This window comes from Onychomys torridus, chromosome 14 (genome assembly GCF_903995425.1).
Source record: "Onychomys torridus chromosome 14, mOncTor1.1, whole genome shotgun sequence".
Lineage (NCBI taxonomy): Eukaryota > Metazoa > Chordata > Mammalia > Rodentia > Cricetidae > Onychomys > Onychomys torridus.
Genome location: NC_050456.1, coordinates 611878 through 633093, shown reverse-complemented (window position 1 = coordinate 633093; position 21216 = coordinate 611878). Strand labels below are relative to the sequence as shown.

The window sequence follows — 21216 nt, the reverse complement described above, 5'->3', positions numbered from 1 at the left end:
GAACACACAGATTGCAAGCCCAGCGCCACTTAGAGATCTTTGGCAACAGTTAACTATGCAGCTCTCACAAGATTGAGCCTGTATGATAATGAATATTCAGAGACAGGTAATTCCTGGGGGGCACTCACCAACCTAAGACAGAATGCCTGTGTGGCCTGGACAGGTGTCTCCATGACAGGTAAGGTGACCTGCTGACGTCCCACACAACCTAAGTCAGAAGCTCATTTTTTAGTAAAAGGGGGGGGAGGGGGGACCGGCAGGGCCCTGTTCCCCGTTTTGGTAACTGTTGCCTTGCTTGCTGACCTTGACCTTGATATCCTCCCTATGCTAATTCCCTGTGAGATTCCAACCTCCTGAATGCTTAAGGGAAGTTCCCTGTCTGTGTATCCTACATATTGGGCATTAACAGCTTAGATGAACGATTGTAAAACATCGGAAGCGAACTTCTCTCCGAGGGTTCTCCCATTGTGCTGTAGGCCTGTATTTAAGACCTCCTCCCTCCTTCAATAAACGGTATTCAGCATACAAAAAAAAAAAAAAAAGGAAAGAAAGAAATTGAAGACAGCAATGTTCTAAAACAGGAAGTGGTGATGGTGTCATGGGCCTATGAGGATGCTGGACTAAAGTCTATCAAATTGTGCAAACAGGAAAATTGTATACTATGTGAATTATCTGTCAATAAAGATCTAAAAAAAAAAGACAAATAATTAAGGCACTATAAAATATTCAACAATCAGGGAAAACACAGTAATTTAAAACTTTATTAGTTTGATCCTTTGTAAGCCACACTTAAAGTGGTGTTCAAGTTAAAATAAAAATATTCCAAAACTATTGTATGCAGCTCTGTGGACTATAAAAAGAGGTTGGTTTTTTGTTTGTTTGTTTGTTTGTTTGTTTGTTTTTTGGGTTTTTTTGGCTGGTTTTTGTGGAAGCCTACACCTTTGATCCCTTGCACTAGGAAGGCAGAGGCAGGCATATCTCTGTGAGTTCAAGACCAAACTGATCTACAAAGTGAGTTCCAGAACAGCCGGGCTAGGTAGAGAGACCCAGTCTCAGGGGGAAAAAAAAAAAAAAGGTGATGGTGGGGTATTCCAACACCTCGATATCAATTTAAGTGATTAATGCAAATGCTTTTAATACATGAAAGAAAGGGGAGGGGGAAGGGGGTGAAAGGGGCTTAATACCTTTTGCGATCTGAATTTTGTTCCACCTTTCACATTGAGCATTAATACAACTGAATTCTTCAAGACTACAACAGTAGTCATATAAAGTTATATAGCTAACTTACTTGGGACAATTCCTCTCCAAACCACCAATAAATCTAACTTAGACACACATGGATAAGATACACTGTAAGAGCACTTGCACAACCCAAAAAATTAACGCAGGTGTTTTCAACTCCCCTTTTCATGCCCCCCACCCCTTTCCTAAGCTTGAGTTTGTCACCTAGTGTGAGTTTACACTTCCGGATGAAGACACTACACTCTGGTCAAGAACTGGGCAGGGGCTGACCATGGCGTACAGGATCCCGGAACTTAAAGAGAAACCCTGAACGCGTCAGAACAGAGTTCAAGCGCGAGCAATTAGAAACCAGATGTCCCGCAGACACCCACTGAAGAGAGGAGCACATCCCCGGTGAAGAGAGTGGACCAGGGGGCCGGGCAGAGGGGAGTGGCCACGTCCAGACCGGAAAACTTCGTGCAAAGCGACCGATGGAGTCCTCAGCCTCCGCGCAGGGCACAACGACCTGGGCCCGGCCCGCGCCCGACACCTTACCGTCCTGAAGGAGCTCCCGCACGGTCACGACCACTGCTGCGGAACCCGGAGCCCCACGGCCTGCCACGGAAACAGCAGTATCTCCACCTTCCATGTTGGCAAGTGCCGGATTGATGACGTCTGCGATGGCCCCACCCTCCTAATGACGCAGAATCAAGGCGCCGCCCGCCTGGCCATCCAGGGGCGAGTTTGTGGGCACCCTGAGCTGCAGGTTCGGCACGCGAGGAAAAAACTACTGCAGCACTGGCTTTCTCCCATTCCGCTTGAGACGTGGCCACCGCGCGTACCTTCAACGCAAGTATTGGCCTGAGAACGCGGGCCTCCGGCGTAGGGAAGAAGGCAGGCTCCTGGGTGCTTCACGGCCCTCCTCGCTCAGCACGTGGGAGCTAGAAGCTGCCCAGCCTTACCTGTGCCGAGCCCGGTTAGCAGGCGGGATATGCTGGGGAAGGAAGAATAGTTGCTAAACGCTGCCCTAAGTACCTTAGACGTCCAAACGTTTAATTATTCGTTACTTAGGTGAACGGGTCTCAAACTACACTGCATTTTGCATTCCTTTAACAGCGTCTCAGATTTTCCCTTATGTGTTTGACCTCAATTGTGATACAAATATCGGTTCCCAGAGGCAGCTTGCCCAGGTTAACATTAGATTTCAGTATTCATATTATACAAAAACTAGTTTGTTTATAAGCATAAACGACGAACAGCATTATCTGAATTACAGTAATTTTTTATTTACACTAAAGGATTTTAGTCACTGCATATTAATATGCAATAAAGTTTTAAACCTCCACTGTACATACCAGTATGAATTTACACACAGGAATTTACAAACACAGCTAAAAGAAATTCTAGGTGTAAAAGCATATTAAGCACAATATTGTGCCTGGTGCTATTCCGTTTAAGCAGAATTATTCTGGTACTTTGAAGCATGGCTGCAAGCTTTGGAGAACTTTAAAGTAAAATATTAATACCTTCATTTCATAAGCCCAGAGAGCCATTTAATTGATCAAAATAAAGTTTTAAATACTGTTTCCCCTGATGGTTGAATATTTTATATTGCCTTAATTACTTGTCTTTTGTGATATATATTTTATCAAAACTACTGATGTTCTCTGAACTAGGTTGAGAAAGACTTTTTTTTTTTTTTTTTCTATTTAGCCTGACCACAAGAATGAGCAAAAGCAAAATCATGATTGAGAAAGTCAGTTCTTGCCACTCAACACCTCAGGGTGTTTATCATTTTGTAATGTTTAAGACTCCTTTCTCCTTTGTCATGAACTTCTCTTAGAGTTTATTTCTCTCAGCACTACAGACCATCTCTGATGAAGCTTATTTACACTCACTCCTTTTCCTCTGTTACTTGAATGTTGATGCTTCCCAAGATTTCTTGCAGCTACAACATCCTTAACTATTGGCCGTGTTTTCTTTAGCTTATTGCCAAAGGTTAAAGACTGAATGTTGAATAATTAGCATTTTATAGGGATAGCTTTTATCTGGCTATAGAGGCAAAAATATAAAAAGTAACAAGCACTATGAAATCAGAATTTTAAGTACCAACATGGAATATAAACAATTTTATCACTTGTACTTTAGGTTTGAAAGTTATTTATTTGATGATAACAAAACTTCACTGGTAATAACGTTTAAATTTTTAAAATAATAAAATTTTGTCTGCCTTCTGATTCAACAAAAATTAGAAATAAAAGTATCAAGTTTTATTTTTTTTAAGTGTGTGTCTGTGTGTATCTGTAGGTTGTGTATATGCATGTGAGTACAAGTGCCCTCAGAGGCCAGAGGTGGGGGTTGGGGATTTAGCCCAGTAGTAGAGCGCTTGCCTAGCAAGCTCAAGGCCCTGGGTTCGGTCCTCAGCTCTGGCAAAAAAAAAAAAAAAAAAAAAGGCCAGAGGTGTTTGATCCCAGAAGCTGGAAATATGAGTGGCTGTGGTCCTCCCAACCTGGGTGCTAGGAACTGAACTCAGGTCCTTCGTGAGAATACTACGTGTGCCAAAATACCAGAATTTATTTTGCAATACAGATTTTCTGTTAATGCCACCTAACTTTCCTGACTGAAATATTTCAGATTATCCGTATACACAGTATTGTATGGGAAGTAATTCAAGTCAGATTCTTTGGTTTATCAAGAAAATAAAATGGGTAAAATGAAAAGTAATATGAGGTTGGACATGGAGGCACACCAGTGTAATTGCAAATACCCCAGAGTCTGTGGCAAGAGAATTACCAGTTCAAAGCTAACCTAGCTACATAGCAAAACCCTGTCTCAAACAGCAGGCAAAAACATAATAAGCAAAATCATAACAATACATTGGAGGGAAAATATAGAGGTCTTCCATATTTCTCCAAAACTACTGTGTTCAGCATTTGCATTTATTGATCCTATAAGTAGAGGCAGAATTTGGTGAGATTCTCTGACTCTGCAAGCCCCATGAAAAATATTGGTGAATGAAATTGCTAGAATAATAGCTTTTTGTTTTTCTAATACTGAGAATAAAACCCAGAGTCTGCCACATGCTAAACAAACACCCAACCATACAATAGAGCTATGTGACCGCCCAATGACAGGATTTCATGTAGTGAAATACATATTCTCTTTGCAAACGTCTTTTTCAGATTTCAAACTAATTTGTATACATGAGAAGTGACTCCATACCAATCACAATATGTCAAGAAAGAAAAAAAGACCCAATAGAAATGTTTCATTCTGGACAGCTGGTAAAAATCTGTGCCCCAATGGTTCGATATTCAAAGTAAGTATTGATAAACCATTAATGAGCCAATATTTAATTTTCCTTACATGTACTAGTATTTTTGAATTTTTTTTTCCCCCAAGTAATAGTCACTCAACTGCAAAGGCCTTCAAACTTTGGAATCATGATTTAGAATTGAGTCCTGGTGCAAACACTCAACTGGTATGTTTCTGACCCAAAGTAGATAATTTCTCCAAGCTTTTTTTCCAGGGACTCATGTATTGCTGGCCACCTAAAACTTGGTAGTGGCTGAAGGCCTGATCCTTCTGCCTTCATATCCCAAATACTGGGATTACAGGTCTATGCCACTGTGACTAGCTTAAATAATGCTGGAGACAAACCCAGGGCCTCATGAATGCTAAGCAAGCACTGTACCAACCAAGGTACATCCTCAGCCTAATATCTATAAAAATGATAATGTGTTAGGAATGCAGCTGGGCGGTGGTGGTACACGCCTTTAATCCCAACACTCATGAGGCAGAGCCAAGCAGATCTCTGTGAGTTCGAGGCCAGCCTGGTCTACAGAGTGAGATCTAGGACAGGCACCAAAACTACATGGAGAAATCCTGTCTCAAAACACACATTCACATACACATACACACACACACACACACACACACACACACACACACACGTCTGTGGAATGCAATAGATATTAAATGGATATAAATATTACATCTGCAGGGTTTTTGTGAACATGCATCTTGGGACCAAAGCACAGTAGTAGAATTGCCAGACCTGAGGTGATTTCATGAGTGAGTTTGTTTTGTTTCTAACTACTACACTTTTCTAGAATGAAGATTACACTTTTAGACTTTGACAAAATACTTGCTTACCATATAAGTAGTCTAATGTCTCACCCTCACCAACTTTTAATAATGATACTTTTTATTTTTACCATTTTATAGATCAGTAGAGTTGTGTCATTATGGTTTTAATTTTTATTTCCTGTGTTACTACAGATGTTAAATATCGTTATCTGTCTGTTTGTCATCCACATATTTTTTAAGAAATGTTTCTTCATATCTTTGCCCATGTTCTAATTATTGCTGTTTAACTATTGAGAGTTTTTCACAGGTTTCTTATGGTTGTAAAATATACATAATAGGCACAATGACACCCACTTCTGAACAGCACTCAAAGAAGCTAAGACAGGAGAACTGTTGAGTTTCAGGGCCATCCTGGGCTACATACTGAGTCCTTATCTCAAAAAGAAAGACAAAAACCAATAAATAAAGGTGAAATTTCCCTAGTTGTGATTCTTGACTGTACAGGACTATGTACAGTTAAGTGTTGAGTGCCTGACCTTTACATCTCTGGACCTATTAAGCAATAATTCTTCATTCCTAACACCCCCAAATCCTAGTAACCATTATTTTGCTTCCTTTCTCTATGAATTTGCCTATTCTAGATGCCTCGTATAGCTGAGACTTGTCTTTTTAAGAAGTTTAGTTCACTTAGCATTTTAAGAATACTTATTTCAAGATTCGTTCATATAAATACCAAATGCCAGCCTTTCCTTCCTTGGTTAAGGTTAAATAGGTAGTCTGTTAGGTATACATACTACATTTATTTCTCTTTTCATCAGTTGGTAGACAGACATTTGTTTCCACTTTTGGGCAATTTCAGATAATGCTGCTATGAATATGGGTGTTTAAATATCTCTTAGCATTTCAGCTCTTTGGGGCTATAGAGTCAAATGGGTCACACGTTAATCCTTCGTTGGCTTTTCAGAGGAAATACACTGTTTCCATCAATGAAGCACCTTTGCCTACTTCCCAGCAACATATAAGGAGGGTTCCAGTTCCTCCCACCTTTGACAATACTTGACATTTTATTCTGTTTTTTAATCATTATATCCATTCTACTTGGTGTAAAGAAGAACCCCTTGAGGTTGGGTTTGCATCCCCTAATGACTAGTGGTATTGAACATCTTTTTGCTTCTTGACTATTTTTTGTTGTTGTTGTTTTCATTATAGAAATATTCAAATGCTCAGCCCTTTCTGAATAGGTTTTGAGGTGTCTCATTTTTTTCGATGGACTATTGTCTTTACATTATCCCAGAAGCTACTCCTATGTGGTTTGCAAATGTTTCCTCCCAGTATGTAACTTGTCTTTACATCTTTTGTTTTGTTTTGGTTTAGTTTTTTGTTTTTCAGCACACATGGTTTCTTTGTATGGCCTTGGCTGTCCTAGAATTAGCTCTGTAGACTAGGCTGGCCTCGAACTCACAAAGATCTGCCGCCTCTTCCTCCCAAGTGCATGCACCACCACCTCCCAGCTCATCTTTTGATCTTAATGATATTTTTTGAAGCCCACCTTATTATTTATATTTGTGTAAATAGTGTTTTGGATGTAAAGCTTAAAAAAATTGTTGTAGAGTGTGTATAAAAGAGGGGTGGGAGCCTGCCAGTGGTGGCACACACCTTTAATCCCAGCACTTAGGAAGGCAGAGGCAAGCAGATCTCTGTGAGTTCAAGGCCAGCCTGGTCTACAGAGTGAGTTCCAGAACAGCCAGAACTACATAGAGAAACCTAATCTCAAAAAACAAGGAGAAAAAAAAAAGAAAGAAAAGAAAAGGGTAGGATCATGGGTGGCATATGTGCTACTTTCTCTCATGAGATCAGAGGTCAACTTATATGTCAGTTCTGGGGATTGGATCTGAGTTGTCAGGCTTCTGTAGCAAGTACTTTTTTGTTTTGTTTTGGTTTGGTTTTGGTTTTTCGAGACAGGGTTTCTCTGTGTAGCTTTTTGCTTTTCCTTGATCTCGCTCTGTAGACCAGGCTGGACTCGAACTCACAAAGATCCGCCTGCCTCTGCCTCCTGAGTGCTGGGATTAAAGGCGTACACCACCACCGCCTGGCTGTAGCAAGCACTTTTACCCACTGAGCTATCCCACTAGCCCCTAGTATTATATTTTTAATTTTATATCTATCACTTAATTAAAAGTTTTTAAAAGATTCTTTTTCATGCTTTTCTGCGCTGGCTAGAAGTGCCCATTGTGTTAGCAAGGGGTGCAGACAGACATCCTTCCCTTGCTCCTGTCTTGGAGAAGATGTTCATATGATATGTTCATATGATATCTTATGAATGGTCTTCATCAAATGAAGGAAGCGGCTTACAGTTATGTTTTTGAGACCTTTTAATATTGTTAAGGATTATTTTGTCTAATGTTATTTTCATATCAGTTGATGCAGTCATCATTTTTACATTCATCAGTATGTTCTTTAGTATATAATGGATTATACTTCTGAAACAGTCAGTTATCCTGACACTGCTTCATCAGAGAGAAGGGAGAGACATCACCTCATTACTATGAGCATTATATCTTGATTCTCAGCTTGCTTTCTGTGTACATCTGGGAGATGAGTCCCTTGGTCATGTGGACAGAAGTGAGAGTTCTGCCTCATAAGCTACTAGGTAGTATTGCAGTGCTGGCTCTCCACAAGGTCTCCTTTCACAACATCCAGCAAGAGAGGAACGGGTACCTTGTTACTATGAAGTACTATACACATGGAATGTATGCTCCACATGTGATCTCTACTGATAGCAGTGGAAACGGTAGTCTTGGTAGCCAATAGGAATGAAGGCTTCATGTACCTACCAGGCCTGATTGAACACTATCACCATGAGATGTTAGGGCACCTTAGGAGAGTGAAAATCTAGGCTTCCCACCCAATATTTCCTAACAGAGATAAGTCCCTATTGTTTTTGTATTGTGTTGTTACTTTGTAAGTTTTCAGTCTTTCAAAGATTCTCTTCTCCTGATACTTTATATGGTAGAAGACTTAGGTTGGGCCTTTTTTTTCTTTAATCACTGCTGATTCCAGGTGGCCAGCTACTTCAGCCCCAAATCTTGTGTACATAAAGCAAAAAGAAAATTCATGGGACATGCAAGGTCACTAGCCTGGCTTTCCTTCATCTCTCTTTTATGATTTTTCTATAATTATTTTATAAATAGTTTTGAAATTTTAGCTTTGTGCACACCCTTATTCCCCAGGAGGCAGAGTCAAGATCTCTGTGAGTTCCAGGCTGGCCTGAGCTATGTAGTGAGACTCAGTCTCAAAAGCACAAGTACTGGGGATTTGGGTCATACTTAGCAGGTAGACTAGGTAAAAGTACATCTCTTTAATCCAAGAAAAAGTTTCTCTAATAAATATTTATTAACTAAATTGAACTTGCAATTACATGTCCATCAAGGATTTTCTAAATTCATGATTAAAGTTTTATGTTTCACAGGTTGGCTTTTAGAACACTAGTAAGAAAATACTCTTGTGATCTGTGCTATACACCAATGATAGTTGCCGCTGATTTTGTCAGATCTGTAAAAGCCAGAGATAGTGAATTTACCACAAACCAAGGTATGTAAAACTTGTAGTTTTCTGACTTTACGGGGGAGAGGGGAATGTGTTTTAAGTGCCTTTAGTATTTTATAAATCACAATATGGACTGTTTCTTACACTGTCAATAATCTATTAAAATGTAAAGTCAGCAGCTTTTAAGACCACCAGCCTTTCTGTCCTCATTTATTAGAGTAAGTCCCTATATGGTTGTTTGTGGTCTTTTCTCATTCAGACTATCCTCTAATAGCCCAAAATGACTTCTCTAAGCTACAAACTTGATCATGTTCCTTCCATGCTCTCAGTCCTTCTTATAACTCCCATTCCCAAAAATAATGGCTTCAATATGATTCCCAGGCTAGAGGTGACTTAATCAAAGGAAACTTGTTGGAAATGAATGTTCCCAGGCTCCACTTTAAGCCTTCTGAATTAGAAACTCTTATGTTTTGAAAAGCCATACAAGTACTCTCCTCTTGCTAACAGTTGAGAATTGCCAGTCTAGGGGCTAGAATCCAACATCTGAGGCAAATGAGCAAAGTCCTTCATGACCCAACCACTGAATACAGCTATAGCCTCTCTTTCCATAAATTGCTAGAGTTTGAACAGGCCTTGTTCTTGAACTTCCTTACCTAGAATATCTTTCCCAGTCATGCAGTCTGTCTCTGTCTCTCTCTGTCTCTCTGTCTCTCTGTCTCTGTCTCTGTCTCTCTCTCTCTCTATCTTTCTCTCTCTCTCTCTCTCTCTCTCACTCACACACACACACACACACACACACACACACACACACACACCTGGCAAACTACAGTTCATAGGTTTTGTAAAACAGCTTAAGAGAGGCCTTGGCAAGTTGGTGGGTTGGCAGGTGAGAGAGACATGCCATGCATGGATGGGACAGTAGAAAGTTATACACACCATGTAGACATGGCATCCACATGGAGTTTTATTATTAGAGGGAGAGGGAGAAAGAGAAAAAGAAAAAGAGGGGAAAGCAGAGGTATGCACTACCTCATGGTGAGAAAGAGGAAAGAAGAGGGAGGCGTTTTTTCTTCTTAATGGGGGATTTATGGAAGATGGCGTCAGGACACTGGGCAGGCTCCTAAGGGGCGGGCCTGAATGCCAACATTTCTCTTTTTATTTTTATAAAAAGGTGAGGTATGGATAGCAAGAGGGGGCAGGAATGATGGCACCAAATTCTTGAGGCTGCTTCTTGCTGATTTGGGAGCAAAGTGGGGAGGGGGAAGTTGGGAGTCGTGCACAGCAGGAGGTGTGAGTGAAGAAGCATTCAGTTAGCTGTCATTCTGGACATCCCTTGAGGGAGCTGAGAAGGCAGGTTGTAGCAGTGATGTTCTAGGAGCTGCTGGTATATCTGAAGGGCCTTTGAGGGTCTGGCCTTGGCACGAGGCAGGAGGTCTGTGCAGGAACCTGTGTCTATAAAACAACTGGAACAGACCTAATTCTTGGTGTCATAGCAAAAGCTATGGCTTTGGGTTAAAAGATGTGAACATTTTCTAGATCCTGGTTTCAACCCAATGAAACATATCTTTAAATCTATAACCAGAGGAAATTTACTGAATGGAAGTGGTTGAGTGAGTGAAGGAGGAGGAGGGAGGCTTCCATACCCTCTCTAATGCTATTCTGCCTCTAAAAGCTAAGACCAGTAGAGTCCACAGAAATTTAAGGACTCCCAAGACTGACTGTAGTCAGTGTTCTCTCAGTTTATCAAAACTACATTTATCGGTGTTAAAATGTTGAACCTCTCACGTTACATCTGAAACTGGTTTATCCTGTACTACGAAGTCTGAATTGAAAAGGCAGCTGAAGCCTTGGTTGCTGCTATTGAGCTGACAAAGCCTGGTTGTCAGATCACATCAGAGATCTGAGAAGGATAAATTTTACCTGAGTTAGAGATTGAAAGTGACAGAGACTTACCTGCTGGCTACCTAGACAGCCACCCCAGGGTCCTCTGTTGAGGGCAGAGGTCTCAAGGCAATAAGAGCAGTCTTCAGCTGCCAGGTCTCAGAAGATCAGACAGTTGTGGGGTAGGAACTTGTGGGGAAGACCAGTCTACCTTGTCTAGGCAAAAGTGAGGCAGTGGATTTCCAGAGTCCTCTTGTCCATGGTCTTGAAGAAGGCCCTGGCAGTAGGTGAGGTTCTTCTGTGCCCATCTCAGTGGCTGGTGCTGCCACTCTGGAGCAAGTCCGGGGTGGAGGCTGTTCAGTGCCCTGCCATCTTCTTTAGAGGAAATAAAGGTGCTGCCAGGAGCCAGCATGTCTCTCTATCATGAAAAGCTCTTTCTTTTATTGGTTTTTCGAGACAGGGTTTCTCTGTGTAGCTTTGCGCCTTTCCTGGAGCTCGCTTTGGAGACCAGGCTGGCTTCGAACTCACAGAGATCCACCTGCCTCTGCCTCCCAAGTGCTGGGATTAAAGGCGTGCGCCACCAACACCTGGCAAAAAGCTTTTTAATCAAACATTTTAAATACCATATTCTGCAGATCTCTGAGCATTTGAGGACTGTCTGTCCATTAGGTATGAATGGCTGACTATCAGCTTATGTTCTCTAACAGTCTCCAGTATGTTAGCAGCTTTCTGTCTCCTGAGAAGGCAAAGAAGAGTTACAGGGGGAAGATCCTAGGGCCAAATGGGAACAAGAGAAATGGGTCTTGTGAGTCAGGGTATGGCCCAACTCTGAAAAAAGGATCATCTCGGGGGAAACGCCATCATAGAATATATGTCTTATTTATCCCATTTATCAAACATATGACATTATTTATTTAAATTCTCTAGAAGCTTGGTGTTGAACATTTGACAAAGATATAGGTGTAAATCTCTAAGTTAGCTTTTGTTAATCTGAATAGATCTTTATAAATTTAAATTTCTATTATTATATAGGGTGTACTATAAACCAGTATTGAATCGCTTTACATCTCTATCATCATACAAAAACTCCATACCAATCCCAAGTATTTGAGGCTTGTTGCTTCCTTACTGTAGAAGGAGATAAAATGACTAGAGAGGTCATCGGGGCTAAATTTTTTTCTTTTTTCTTTTTTTTTTTTTTCTTTTTTTTTTTTTTTTTTTTGGTTTTTCGAGACAGGGTTTCTCTGTGTGACTTTAAACCTTTGCTGGAACTCACTCTGTAGTCCGGGCTGTCCTCGAACTCACAGAGATCCACCTGGCTCTGCCTCCCAAGTGCTGGGATTAAAGGCATGTGCCACTACCACCTGGCTAAATGTGTTTTTTAACCTTAGTAAACTTTAGTAAAAGATAGCTGTCAGCCATGTGGCCATCTTCATCATGAGGAGGTCACCAGTCAAGATGGAGGAGAGCCATGTAGTTGCTGCTCAAAACATGTTTTTTTTTTAATAAGCAAATCCAAGTCATATACATATGCACGTAGATATATTAAACAGGAGTTGAGTAAATATGAAGAAAGAAGGTGCAGAATTTTTTCTCAGTTCCCCTAGTATCTGGCCCAAGAAATATTGAGGCCAGTCTCCCATCCAGGGGGATAGTCAGAGGTAAGTAGCTCTGCCAGAGTGGTGGTATTGAATGGAAGGCAAAGCCACCAGTGAACAGGAAAGCAGACTTGTTATAGGTAGGAGGGAGCTGATCTGCAGTGGGTGGAGGCAAGTAAGTGGGTACCTTTGGCAGTCCCTGCCAAGGTATGCCGCCAATCAAACATGCCACACACAGCAGAGTTAGTGGAAGAGGATTGAGGGAGGCGGAAAGCAAGAGTGAAAGACCGTATCAGAGTGGGGGCTTGGGATGGGCAGGCTCTCATCTCTCACCTTAACTACAGATGTCCTGAAAAATATAGCATGGTTCCCATGGATGAGATGGGGGAAAGGAGTTACTACAGCCTGTAGTCCTGGGTGTCCCCAGGACTAAAGGGAGGATTAAGGAGGACCAAACCATTAAAGAGGGCTGTCGCCACGCTCAACGGAGGTGAGGCATAGCCTAACTAAGCCAGAGGAGTCTCAGCACCTAGTATTGGGCTTTTCAAAGAGGCCAGGAGGCAAGAACAAAAACTGAGTTCCGAGAGGGATTTTATTCATAAGAAAAGGTCAAGAATCATGTCCCAAAAGCCAGAAGGGCCTAAAGGAGCTGTGGGATTGTGGGCAGCACCCACAAAGTTGAAACTTACAAGTTTGTCACTGGTGTTGAGCAATTGGTGAGCTGGAAGGGGAGAGTGGTGCCGGTAGACAGTCTAGTCCAGGGTCCCAGCGTTCCTCAGTTTGAGGAACGGCCAGGAGAACCTGCCTAGTTTTCACAGCATCAATTTTGTACACAAGAGGCCTTGGCAGGTTGGGAGAGAGTGAGAGAGATACGCCATGCAGATACAGCAGGTGCCTAGTGGTGTAGTGGAAGGTTACTCACACTATACAGACATGGCATCTACATGGAAAGATTTATTATTAAAGGGGGAGGGGAGAGAAAGTGTGGGAAAAAGGGAAAGGGGAGGTGTGCTCTACCTCATGGCTACAGAGAGAAAGGAAGAAGGGGGGGAGGTTTCCTTTTTTTTTTTTTTTTTTTTGAGCTGAGGATCGAACCCAGGGCCTTGTGCTTGCCAGGCAAGCGCTCTAACACTGAGTCCAAATCCCCAACTCGATTTTTCCTTTTAAAGGAAGTTGATGATATCAGGATGCTGGGCAAGTCCCCAAGGTGCAGGCCTGAATATCAACAATGGTTCCAAATCCATCATTCAGGGCTTGTAACCAAGGAACCTTTCTTGATCATTGTGCATCCATATCCTTGCTCATAAGCACAGGCTCTTTTATTGTACTTAATCCTATCGTTTTGTTTTCTTCTTACATGCTCCTTTCTCCCACTAAATTATAGGTTCCTAGAAGGCATAAACTATAGAAATAGCTTGATTTGTATGTTCAACTGCTAACAGTGTTGAAAATATATGAGAGCAATACATGGTTGTTAAAGTAGAATTCTGTAACTAAGGTCCCAACTGAGGAATGCACCCTACATGCCACTGAATAATAAAAGAATGTTCTTTCTCATCAATTCCCAAACCAATGAATTGCTATAGAAATCTGTAATCAATGTAAAGGAGGTAATATCGTGAAATGTGCCTTTTATAACAAACATCCTGTGAATTTCATAGGAAATCCTCATAAAAGCCTTTGAAATGTTAAAATACATCTTTTCAGAATTATAACACCATCCAAAGATGTGAAAAATATGTTAAGGCCTAGGAAAGCTGATACATTTCACTATCCTAAATTTTAAACTCTTCCATGTAAATGTAGAAATGTACTTTAAGATAAACAGAACTAAATATATATGTGGCACATGTGAGAGACAAGTCTAATTTCTTTTTCAAAAAAAAAAAAATTATCAAATCACAAACAGCTACGTATGGTAGAAAATGCCTTTAATCTCAGCACTTGGAACACAGAGCCAGGGAGATCTCAAACTCTGGAGTTTGAAGATAGCCTGGTCTACATACTGAATTCCAGGCCAGCCAGGACAACAGAATGAGATCCTGTCTCAAATGAATAAATAATAAAAGGAGCAAGTAACAAAAATAGAAAAATGTGAAAAATACACAATAATAAATTAATAAACAAAAATAATAAAATGTGAAAATACAAAAAGAGTGTATGTTGATGGATGGATGAGTTGAATGGAAATAAAGACCTTTCATATTAATATGCATGTACATCTATAAACTCTTAGAAGATAATTTAATAGTATCTATATTAAATACCTAGGCAGTGTTACATGCTTATTCAACAGTTATACTTCTAGGTAATTATCTAGGAATAGACTTATAAAAGCATGAATGCAGTTTAGACAACAATATATAGGCCATCCATATAGGAGAATATGCCACTAAATAGAAGAAAATACATCTGAGTGCTTTTCCCAGATACATAAAGAAGAGCAGAAGGCATAGCAGTGTGTATAGAATGTTCACATTCACTTCCATGGAACAGGTACGTATATACTATCATTTTGGAAGAGTTTTCACCTTATAAGTTTTGCACTTTTTCATTTGATTTTTGGCTGTGTGAATGTTTCTTCTATGAAGTTTAATGTTGGACTGCCTTTTTTGTGTATGAATGTTTCTTCTATGAAGTTTAATATTGTACTTCCTTTTTTTTTAAACAGGTGATTGGCCGTTGATTGTTCAATTTGCTGCTAATGATGCAAGACTTTTATCTGATGCTGCTCAAATAGTCTGTCCCTATGCAAATGGAATAGATATTAACTGTGGTTGTCCTCAGAGGTAATGGTCAAAGAAATTAGAAGAGTTTTCAAAGAAATTAGGGAAAAAAAACAAAAAACAAAAAAAAAACTATGGGAACATGGTAAAATATCTTTCTAGTTTTCCAAAAGTTAAGAAGGACAACCTGAGTTCCTTCCCTGGAGCCCATATGATGGACGGAGAGAACTGACTCCACAGAGTTGTCCTCCTACCCCACATGCACACTATACCCCCCCACTAATAATAATTAATTAATTAATTAATGAAATTTTAAGAGGAAGGCTATCAAATTAAAGGATTATGGTTCTAAACAAGAATTTTGAAAAAGAAAAAGTTATTTAGAAACATAACTTCAAAGGTCTTTTACAATGGCTGAAATGACTTATAGACTCTTGACTAGTTTTGTTTTGTTTTGTTTTGTTTGTTTTTTGTTTTGTTTTGTTTTTTGAGTCAGGGTTTCTGTGTAGCTTTGGAGGCTGTCCTGGAACTCACTCTGTAGACCAGGCTGGCCTCGAACTCACAGTGATCTACCTACCTCTGCCTCCTGAGTGCTGGGATTACAGGTGTATGCCACCACCGCCCAGCGACTAGTTTTTGACATACCTCCTTAAACAAAGCTGCACCTCCTAGTCCTTCCTAAATATTTCCACCAATTGGGGACCAAGCATTCAAATGTATGAACCTATGGGGACCATTCTCATTCAATCCGCCACACTCCATTGCCTGCTACCCATAGGCTTGTATCCATAGCAGAATGCAAAAATGCATTTAGTGGCACTTCAAAACTGTTGTTAGTGGTTGTTTCTTACTCTTTTTGGGAGGCCCACCACCCAGCTCCCAAATAAATTCACACATAGAAGCTTATTATTACTTTTGAACACCCAGCTTTAGCTTGGCTTAGTTTCTAGCCAGCTTTCCTTAACTTATCCCAGCTACCTTTTGTCTCTCGACTTTTCCTGGTCTCTTACTTCTGTAAATTTTACTCTTACTCCATGGCTTGCTGTGTAGCTGGGTGGCTTTCCCCTGGCTGATAGATCTTAGATCTCTCCTCCTAGTTTTCTCCTATATATCCTCTCTGCCTGCCAGCCCTACCTATCCTTTCTCCTGCCTTGCTATTGGCCAGTTCTTTATTAATCATCAGGTGCTTTACACAGGCACAATAACACAGCTTCACAAAGCTAAATAAATACAATAGAAACAAAAGTAACACACTTTAAAGGTAATATTCTACTACACCTTGTAGTCTTTCACCGTCTCAAAACTATTGCAAAGTTAAAATTCTCTTCTGAGACACAAGGCAACTTCTAATTGCAACCTCCTATAAAGTTAAAGCAGATTACATGCTTCCAACACACATTGGCTCAGAATATACATTATCATTTCAAAAGGGAGGAAAGGGAGCATAGTGAGGAAATACTGGACCAAAGCAGACCAAAACCCAGCAGGGCAAACTCCAAATTCTATAGCTCCATGTCCAATATCAAAGGACTTAAATGGCTCCCCTTTCCGATTTGCTGACTGCAATGCTCTTCTCTCCTTTGGGCTGGTTTCACTCCATGTCTGCACCTCTCTGGCAGACATCCTCTGGCTCTGGCGTCTCCATCCCAATCCAGACTTCATTTTCAAAACTCCACAGAATGGCCTTTCAGGGCCTCCATGTGGGGACTCCTCTGCCACACACCTGGCCTCAGAGGCTCTCCTTAACTACAGATCGAGTTTCCATGATGCCTTTTCTCTGATATTTTTCATGATGCTGAAGCCAGAGCTACATGGCTAAAGCTGCCCAGTCCAGTGGCCACCTTGGTATGGAATCTGCCCCTCTTCTTGAAGTACATTTGCATAATTGTTGAGCTTCAGTTGTTTTAGGGGGTACAAAAACTTTCTTAGGCCTTTTCCTTTCACAAATTACAGGATTAGCTGGGTGGAGTCCCCCACTAAGGACACTGTTCCCTTTATTCCATTTAATACCTCTGCCCTCCTCATCTTTTTCAGCACAGGCCTTGGCCCCAACATTAAATTTCCAGGCACTCCTTTTCTCCTCAAAGTGTGAATTTTGTACTTCTTCTTGCCCTGCTTGTTCTTTTCTCTGTAGATCTGCATAAGAGTTATTCCTACTGATTAAATTACTAATGACTAAAGCAAGAGTGTCAGTATTGACTGTCTTGAAATCTCCTCTGCCAACATTAATCAAAGACTCTTTAGTTTAGCCTCAGGCAGATTCTAGGACAAAGGTGAAAAGCAGCCACATTCTTTACCTAAATATCACAAGAATGGTCTCTAGCCCAGTTGCTAATAGACCCCTCTGAAACCTCTTGGACTCTATAATCCACTTGCTCTCATTGTATTCCAAGCTACTACTAGGATGGTCTGTTAAGCTTCTCTTTTGGCATTCTACCACTTTTCCTAGGCCAAAGTCCCAAAGTCTTCCACATTCCTCCAAAAAACAGCATGATCAGGCCTTTCACCTGTTTTAGTTACTTTTCTGTTTCTGTGACAAAACACCATGACAAGGCAACATATAAGAGTTTGTTGGGGGTCTTACAGTTTCAGCGGGTGAGTAATGACCACCATGGCAGGGAGCATGGCAGCAGGCAGAAAGGTGTGGTGCTAGAGCAGTAGCTGAGAGCTGTCATCTGATCCAGCAGCGTAAAACGGAAATGGGTAACTGGAAATGGAGTAAGCTTTTGAAACCTCAAAGCCCACCTCCAATGACGTGTCTCCTTCGGAAAGGCCACACCTCCTAATCCTTCCCAAACAGTTTCACTGATTGGGGACCAAGCATCCAAATATGTGAGCTTTTGGGGGGGCCATTCTCATTCAAACCATCACATTCAACATGTTTTCTTATACAACCCAGGGTACCTACCTTCCAAGGGGTAACAGCCCACAGTAGGATGGGCCTTTGCACATCAATCATTAAACAAGAAAATTCCCCACAGAGATGTCCACAGATCAATCTGATGGAGACAATTCCTCAAGGGAGGGTCTGTGTTCCCAGATGACTGGTTTATCAAGCTGATGAGATGAACAAGCACACTCAGAACAAACAAGCAATCCCAGAAATGTGTTTTTAATGCCATGTCAGGAATACTTTCTGAAAGCTGATTGTGTGATGTAAAACATAACATTGACTTTCTCCTAATTAATTACCTTACTGTAGTCACCTTTTCCTTTCTGTATCACAGCTACTTGATTGGGCTTAAGTAAGTGAGTTTGAATGGGATGTACTTAATAAACTACTGTCCTGGCAGTTATCTGCTAGTAGTCAGAATGTGCCCAAAGAGTAAGTCACAGTTATAAATGTAGCATATGCCAAATCAGATTAGACATTTGTACACTCATTAGGAGAATTAGATACACTATTTAAGTAGTTTTGGAATGCTGAGAGCCAAAAATATCTTTCTATTATTGAGACTGATAAAAAATCTCTTGTTATGCACAATAAACATCAAATTTGGAATTTTAAAAATTTGAAGTAATTGCAGTTAATATGAACACCTAATCTGTTTTGGTTGAATGAATTCTAATTTAATACTCTCACTTAGCTAGTGAAAAAACCATTTCCTTGTACTTTTTGGTCTAGGCAAGTGTTTTCCTGATCTCATGAAACCATTTAGAAATGTTGATCTATGAATTTTATTTAGGACCACAGTCTAGCCAACTAAGCTAACTGGCATACTGTAGATCCATGAACTGTAAGTGTGTGCTTCATTCCAGATCAGATCATTGGATAGAGGGAAGATTGACACGGTTTTATCTTCCCTTCCAGTTGTTTACAATCTGTCTGTTGTGCTTGCTTTATCAAGGTGGGCAGTGGCAGAAGGTTATGGAGCTTGCTTAATAAACAAGCCAGAGCTCATTCAAGATATGGTGAAACAAGTAAGAAATCAAGTGGAAAATCCTAGATTTTCAGTTTCAATTAAAATAAGGTAAACACAATATTTCAATTTGCTGACAAGTTAATATATTACTTGGAAATTTTTAAAATATTCCTTTTGTCTATTGATGTGGTAGTGTCTATCCTAAATAAATTAGAAGCTGATATGTGGAAATATTGAAAGATGTTTGTCTAGCAAGTAAACATAAACCCCATTCTTTTTATTTGTTTGTTTGTTTTTGTTTTTCAAGACAGGATGGTTTTTCTGTGTAGTTTTGGTGCCTGTCCTGGATCTTGCTCTGTAGACCAGGCTGGCCTCGAACTCACAGAGATCTGCCTGACTCTGCCTCCCAAGTGCTGGGATTAAAGGCGTGTGCCACCACTGCCCCACTCATAAACCCTATTCTTAAATTATAATCCTTATTATAATCCTAAAATCTTGTTTCTTAACAAAAAGTAATATATTCTTAATTAAATGACCTTGCCAATCTCTCAACTTTCTCCAGATACTGTTTAGCTAATGTTAAGAAACATCCCTGGCAACAGCTAGAAAATAGGAAAGATATTTTCACTAAAATTTAACAATTAAAAGAAAAGAAACCAAGATTCCAATTGAGAAGCATGCCCATCCTGTATTAGGATAACCTCTTTGTGTTCCTCTGTGGCAGTGTGCTGATGGCTCTTAATTTCTCGGAGCCAGTAAGGAAAAGCAGTGGGGAAGAGAAAGACATTTGTCACCATTTTGTTTCTGTAGTCAAAGAACTAAAGCGAAGGTCTTCAATGGGAACCATCTCTCAACAAAACCTTATTGATAGTGGCATGAAGTGATAATACAATATGGTGAAACTAAGTAATGTAGCAGATGAAGTATCTTAGTTATTTTAGCATTAAAATCTGTGTGCTCTGAACAGCTGCAATTTTGAAATTATAGGATCCATGATGACCTTACAAGAACCATAGATCTTTGCCAGAAGGCTGCAGCAACAGGGGTGTCCTGGATTACAGTTCATGGAAGAACCATTGAAGAAAGACACCAACCAGTCCACTATGATGCCATTAAAATGATAAAGGAAAGTGTGTCTATACCTGTAGTTGCTAATGGAGACATAAGAAACTTGAAAGAAGCAGAAAATGTATGGCAGATGACTGGGACAGATGGTAAGAAACAAATACTGAGGTTTTTTTAATCATTTAATAAGGATGGAAAAGTGAGGATCGGGGAATGATGTTAATTTGATTTTGTGTTTCAAACTGAGCCATATTTTCCTATTGTACTAATTTAAGCTAAGTATCTTTTTATAATGCTGTCAGCTCTTTTCCTTAGAAACAGTAGATCATTTTAGAAGAGGCAATGGCAGCATTTTGCTGCCACCATCATATCTAGTGACCAGTAAAGTCATCAAAGATGGCCTATTTATTTTTTTGTTTTGTTTTGTTTCATTTATCTTTAAAAAGCATCTAGAATATCAGACTACAGTTGAGAATTAATGAATGTGGTTGGCCACAGAAGCCTCAGAACTGCCATGTAGTTTCATTACCCCTCACATAATTAACAAGCAGTGCTATGGTAACTGTTGCTAGATGAAAGCAAATAGATTCAACTTTAAGCAGCCCAATTTATGACAACACGGATGTCTCCTAAAGAAGCAGTCAATTAATATAGATGTCTTTTTATAATTAGTTGTATAAATGCAATTGTTTTATCAGTGGCACCAGAATCAACTTATTTCTTGTTGAACTTCATTAGTTTGTAGTAAGGGTATTCTGAAACCTCAAAATAATACTTTTTGATAAATACTTACATTGTTTGAACTGATAACCATGGAGTCTTAGTTTATGGACAGATATGTTGTGCTTTAATTTGCAGGTGTGATGATTGCAAGGGGACTTTTGTCAAACCCAGCTATGTTTGCTGGATATGAAGAAACCCCACTAAAATGTATCTGGGACTGGGTTGACATCGCTCTTGAACTTGGAACTCCTTTTATGTGTTTCCATCAACATTTAATGTACATGATGGAAAAGATAACATCAAGGCAGGAAAAAAGAGTATTTAACGCTCTGTCAAGCACATCAGCAGTCCTGGATTACCTTACAGACAATTATAGTGTTTGACTCAACTTTCTAAATCATTTTAGTATATACGTTATACCTACATGGAACCATATGAGGTCACATCCTGGTATTTCTTTTAAGTCTATGGATTTCAACTTTAGTACAACAGTGGTCACTGTGC

At 40.1% G+C, this 21216-nt stretch overlaps 2 protein-coding genes across 4 annotated transcripts in view; one reads left to right on the top strand and one right to left on the bottom strand.

Moving 5' to 3' along the window:
• The window catches only part of Cog5 (component of oligomeric golgi complex 5), a 332454-nt gene extending 330541 nt beyond the window's left edge, over nucleotides 1-1913 (bottom strand). Inside the window, exon 1 of the mRNA XM_036205395.1 lies at nucleotides 1777-1913. Within this exon, the coding sequence (XP_036061288.1) occupies nucleotides 1777-1870 (94 nt within the window). The 5' untranslated portion in view covers nucleotides 1871-1913. The remainder of the gene's footprint in view (nucleotides 1-1776) is intronic.
• Nucleotides 1706-21100, top strand: Dus4l (dihydrouridine synthase 4 like). 3 transcript variants are annotated; one of them, XM_036205400.1, is made up of 7 exons: nucleotides 1706-2070; nucleotides 4404-4540; nucleotides 8765-8901; nucleotides 15007-15124; nucleotides 18910-19032; nucleotides 19912-20138; nucleotides 20848-21100. In XM_036205400.1, the coding sequence occupies exons 2-7, from the start codon at nucleotides 4425-4427 to the stop codon at nucleotides 21093-21095; spliced, it is 969 nt and encodes a 322-aa protein (XP_036061293.1). In that variant the 5' UTR covers nucleotides 1706-2070; nucleotides 4404-4424; the 3' UTR covers nucleotides 21096-21100. The 3 variants fall into 3 exon arrangements, with proteins under 3 accessions (XP_036061293.1, XP_036061295.1, XP_036061292.1); XM_036205402.1 differs by having other exon boundaries at nucleotides 1706-2197; nucleotides 8780-8901; XM_036205399.1 differs by having other exon boundaries at nucleotides 1706-2197.
• Nucleotides 21101-21216: the final 116 nt, after the last annotated feature.